This window comes from Salmo salar, unplaced genomic scaffold (genome assembly GCF_905237065.1).
Source record: "Salmo salar unplaced genomic scaffold, Ssal_v3.1, whole genome shotgun sequence".
Lineage (NCBI taxonomy): Eukaryota > Metazoa > Chordata > Actinopteri > Salmoniformes > Salmonidae > Salmo > Salmo salar.
The window spans coordinates 141,828-147,220 of NW_025549483.1; the positions used below are offsets into that span (position 1 = coordinate 141,828).

The 5,393-nt window shown below is 40.8% G+C and overlaps 1 protein-coding gene across 1 annotated transcript; it reads right to left on the minus strand.

Annotated features, from left to right (window-relative positions):
- Positions 1–2,854: 2,854 nt before the first annotated feature.
- LOC123738290 (endonuclease domain-containing 1 protein-like) lies at positions 2,855–4,365 on the minus strand. The gene is made up of 2 exons (XM_045713351.1): positions 3,892–4,365; positions 2,855–3,650 (listed from the first exon to the last, which is right to left on the minus strand). The coding sequence occupies exons 1-2, from the start codon at positions 3,904–3,906 to the stop codon at positions 2,949–2,951; spliced, it is 717 nt and encodes a 238-aa protein (XP_045569307.1). The 5' UTR covers positions 3,907–4,365; the 3' UTR covers positions 2,855–2,948.
- Positions 4,366–5,393: the final 1,028 nt, after the last annotated feature.

Below are 5,393 nucleotides of genomic sequence, written 5' to 3' on the forward strand. Positions count from 1 at the left end.
ACACTAAATAGAACGTTCAGTACATTAAAACTAAATAGAACGTTCAGTACATTAAAACTAAATAGAACGTTCAGTATATTAAAACTAAATAGAACGTTCAGTATATTAAAACTAAATAGAACGTTCAGTACATTAAAACTAAATAGAACGTTCAGTACATTAAAACTAAATAGAACGTTCAGTATATTAAAACTAAATAGAACGTTCAGTACATTAAAACTAAATAGAACGTTCAGTATATTAAAACTAAATAGAACGTTCAGTATATAAAAACGAAATAGAACGTTCAGTACGTTCAGTACATTAAAACGTAGTGGAGCGTTCAGTTGAATAGAAATGCTGAGCTTTAAATACGTCACTCAATGCTTCCAGCCACACGCGGGCAGACCCACTGAACGGAAGAAATTTATCTCAGTCTGTTCAAGAAAGTACAAGAACATTTTGAGAACTTGTTTTTCAGCACAAACCATTTCGCAACGTAGCAAACGTTCCAGCAAACTGAACGTACCCCTGGTGAACTGTGCGTCGGAAACTAGGGCTGCGTTTACACAGACAGACCAATTCTGATATTTTACAGAAATTGGTATTTAGAACAATCAGATGAGCTCTTAAAAAGAGCAGATGTGAAACGATCTGATGTGATTGGTCAAAAGATATCAGAATTGGGTGCCTGTGTAAAAACAGCCTAATTTGACTGAGTGAAACAGAGAAAGAGAAAAGATTGAGTGAAATACAAAGATGGATGGGAAGCCAAACTTCAAACTTGCTTTGTCATTTCTGTTTTTTAACCTAATGATTCTTGAAATCTGATCATTACTTTCGATAGATTAGGGACCTGCTTTGTTTACTGTACAAAACTCATATTGTCTAACAATGATCACATTTTCAATCCCTGTTCAACCTCACTTGAACCAGGAAATACACATTTTAATATTCCCCTTTTTTCCAAGTCCAAAGACAACAAAGAGCCCCATTGTTGAGCTGCTATCCAGCAACAACTAAATGAAATAGATTTGTCTGCACTTCAGTGGAAGACATAAAGACAGAGCTGATCCTCACTACCAGGGTAGCAGGTTAATGTCCACTACCTGCTGCTGACTAAAGGTCTATTCTCTTTTCACAACACATTCAAATGTTATTTCATTATTTTTAATAACAAGGATGAAATATACATTCAAAAATAACATTGTAATCATATGCAAAGTGAGTCCAGGCTAAGCAGTAATTATTTTAGAGATTTGTTTCAAAGTACATTTGTAGGAAGTTGATCCTGAGATTAACATGATGTATGTTATTGAATTATCATGTATGATGTCGATCACAGCTTGAATTTCAGATCAGGTCAAATCTAATCTCCCAAAACCAAATCAGCTACTCTGTTATATTCTCTAAGAATCAATGGCTACATATCAATCATTTAAAAGTCCAAAAAAGGATACAAATACAACAGGTAGGTAATAACCTTTGACCCCAACAGAGGAACAGACACAGTCATTATCAAGGACACAATGATCATGTACATCCCCATCCCTGAGGGGAAGCGCTCTCGGAGTATGACCTTTTCGGCGCTTATTTGGGAACACCTTGACAACGATACCATCAACATGGTAATGGTCGTTCAACTTCTCACCTGCTTTGTTTACTGTATAGAAATGGTGCTGTACTGAACAACCAGCTGAAGAAATGGGGAGCGGTTGGGTTGTGGGTTCAAGATGCATCGTTGCCCTTAAAACACGTCACTCAATGCTTCAATCCACACCCGGCAGACCCACTGAACGGAACAAAGCTGAGAAAAGATTAGGGACCTGCTTTGTTTACTGTACAAGACTCATATTGTCTAACAATGATCACATTTTCAATCCCTGTTCAACCTCACTTGAACCAGGAAATACACATTTTAATATTCCCCTTACCAAACCAAACCCTAACCAAATCAGCTACTCGGTTATATTCTCTAAGAATCAATGGGTACATATCAATCATTTAAGATTGCCCCTTTAACAAGAGAAATAGACTTATAAATAATATACAGAGTGAATCTACTAAAGCAGGTCAGGTCAGTAGTCTACTAAAGCAGGTCAGGTCAGTAGTCTACTAAAGCAGGTCAGTAGTCTACTAAAGCAGGTCAGGTCAGTAGTCTACTAAAGCAGGTCAGGTCAGTAGTCTACTAAAGCAGGTCAGGTCAGTAGTCTACTAAAGCAGGTCAGGTCAGTAGTCTACTAAAGCAGGTCAGTAGTCTACTAAAGCAGGTCAGTACAGTAGTCTACTAAAGCAGGTCAGTAGTCTACTAAAGCAGGTCAGGTCAGTAGTCTACTAAAGCAGGTCAGTAGTCTACTAAAGCAGGTCAGGTCAGTAGTCTAATAAAGCAGGTCAGGTCAGTAGTCTAATAAAGCAGGTCAGGTCAGTAGTCTACTAAAGCAGGTCAGGTCAGTAGTCTACTAAAGCAGGTCAGGTCAGTAGTCTACTAAAGCAGGTCAGGTCAGTAGTCTACTAAAGCAGGTCAGTAGTCTACTAAAGCAGGTCAGGTCAGTAGTCTACTAAAGCAGGTCAGTAGTCTACTAAAGCTGGTCAGTACAGTAGTCTACTAAAGCAGGTCAGGTCAGTAGTCTACTAAAGCAGGTCAGGTCAGTAGTCTACTGAAGCAGGTCAGGTCAGTAGTCTACTAAAGCAGGTCAGGTCAGTAGTCTACTAAAGCAGGTCAGGTCAGTAGTCTACTAGAGCAGGTCAGTAGTCTACTAAAGCAGGTCAGTAGTCTACTAAAGCAGGTCAGTAGTCTACTAAAGCAGGTCAGTAGTCTACTAAAGCAGGTCAGTAGTCTACTAAAGCAGGTCAGTAGTCTACTAGCTACTCAGTTATATCTTTAAGAATCAATGGGTACATATTATTAATTTAAAAGTCCAAAAAAAGGAAACAAATACAACTACATCAGGTTCCTGGTGGTTATGTCACTACATCATCATCACCAGCACAGAAACTAATACAACAGGTAGGTAATAACCTTTGACCCCAACAGAGGAACAGACACAGTCATCATCATAGACACAATGATCATGTACATCCCCATCCTTGAGGGGAAGCGCTCTCAGAATATCACCTTTTGGACACTGATCTGGGAACACCTGGACATCACCACCACCACCATAATGCCTGTCCAGCATGTCATACAGTTCTGCCAAGGTATTTGAGGGCAATGTTTTATTGTCCTCCTTTTGGTTCTCCCCCCAGTGTGCTTGGGCCACCCACTGTTTCAGGTTGTTGTTGTAACAGCAGTAGGCTGTCCACATGAGATCTGGGATGTTCACTCGGTTCTTCAGTGTGTTGTTGTTACTGGGCACTGCTCCAGTCACCACATAGGCTTTTATCTGGTCGTTAGCATCCTTACAGTTAAGCTTAAGAGTCGTTTGGACTTTGCACTCCATATTCATCCACCTGCCATTGTTGAAGGACACCACCTGGGGAACGATGTTGGTCAGGGTAAAGGTGGACTTCTGAGTATCAAGGTCATGAGCATGTGAACATGGGAAGAGGTGACCTCTGTTCACCCCTTTAATTGGTATTGAGTTCTTATAGTCGTTGTCCCCAGCCTGCTTTTGATATTCAATCTCTTTACTATCCTTCTGCATTTCAGGGCTGTTGTTTTCCCCGTTGAGCTGCAGGAAACAACAGTCATACATTCATTTACAAGTTTTCTGTACAATAAACCCTCCTTTCTATACAATAAACCCTCTTTTCTGTACAATAAACCCTCTTCTGGGGGTGTTCACAATCAAGACAAATCAAGTCTCTATACCCTCCATAGTGGTAGTTCTATATTCTGTAACATAACTGTCTGTGATTTATAGCAGTAAACAAATACAAATGTTATGTTATATGAGAAAACATTAGTCCTACCTGGGGCTCAATCATCCAGGGTTGATGTGGTCTGGGGTCTGTAGGAGGACCAGTGAAGGTGTAGGCTGAGAACACAGGGATCCTGTTGGTCGTGTCGTAGAGAGTTGCAAACCTGTAGATGTTGTTGAACAACTGGCAAATCGGCTTGTAGCGGTTCTGGTTCTGGACCGTCCCATCAACCAAAATACCAGGTCAGATTTGGAGTTGTCCCCTCCAGGAAGAAATTCTGGCACTGTGGAACATCACTGAACTTCTCCACTACATGAGAGAGAGCAGGAGGAAGGAGAGAGAGAAGGAGGAGAGTAGAGAGATGATTCAATACCCCCATCATCACCTGAAGACTGTACACCACAGAGACAAAGATGAAGTTACAGAGACCAGTTGGTAGACTGGAGACTGTTGAGCTGAGTCAGGACTGGCTGCTTTAAATAGTTATTACAGAGACCAGTTGGTAGACTGGAGACTGTTGAGCTGAGTCAGGACTGGCTGCTTTAAATAGGTTTTCAGAGACTCCTCCTTCATGTGAGACAGAAAGGGTTGATTTGCATAAACTCTTCTGTATGTTTCCATGGAAACTGCTGTAACAAATAACATGTGACTCACCTCCTGCCCAGTCGTGGCCAAAAGATTTGAGAATGACACGAATTTAAATTTTTCACAAAGTCTGCTGCCTCAGTGTCTTTAGATATTTTTGTCAGATGTTACTATGGAATACTTGGGTGAGCAGGCAACTGTCGGGGGGAAGGAGAGGGGGGACATTAAAGATAAACTAAAATTCCTTATAAACTGTGTTGTTTGATTTTGAAATTCTAAAACCTATGTTAAAAACACTATTTTAAGAAAAATCAAGGAGGGGGGCAGGGGGTTGGGGAAATTACTTTTACAATGACAGAGTTAGGGCCAATTTTTAATTCCTCAAACACGTCTGTGATGGTTCTTGTTAAAAGGACTGATCACCACACAGTCCCAGGAAGTAGACCTACAGTAGGTTTACATTTGATTTGTCACACCAGATCCAGGAAGTAGACCTACATTAGGTTTACATTTGATTTGTCACACCAGTTCCAGGAAGTAGACCTACAGTAGGTTTACATTTGATTTGTCGCACCAGTTCCAGGAAGTAGACCTACAGTAGGTTTACATTTGATTTGTCGCACCAGTTCCAGGAAGTAGACCTACTGTAGGTTTACATTTAATTTGTCACACCAGTTCCAGTTCATATTCGCTTTCCCTAAAAATTGTATTTCCTGACAACAATATTTCAAAGTTCACCCAGTATAACCAGCTCACCCAGAGATGCAACCTCTCTTATCATTACTCAGTGCCTGGGCTTACCTCCACTGCACATTATGCCCTGAATCTATTCTACCACGCCCAGAAATCTGCTCCTTTTTTTATTCTCTGTCCCCAATGCACTAGACGGCCAGTTTTGATAGCCTTTAGCCGTACCCTTATGTTCCTCGGGTGATGTGGAGGTAAACCCAGGACCTGCATGTCCCCAG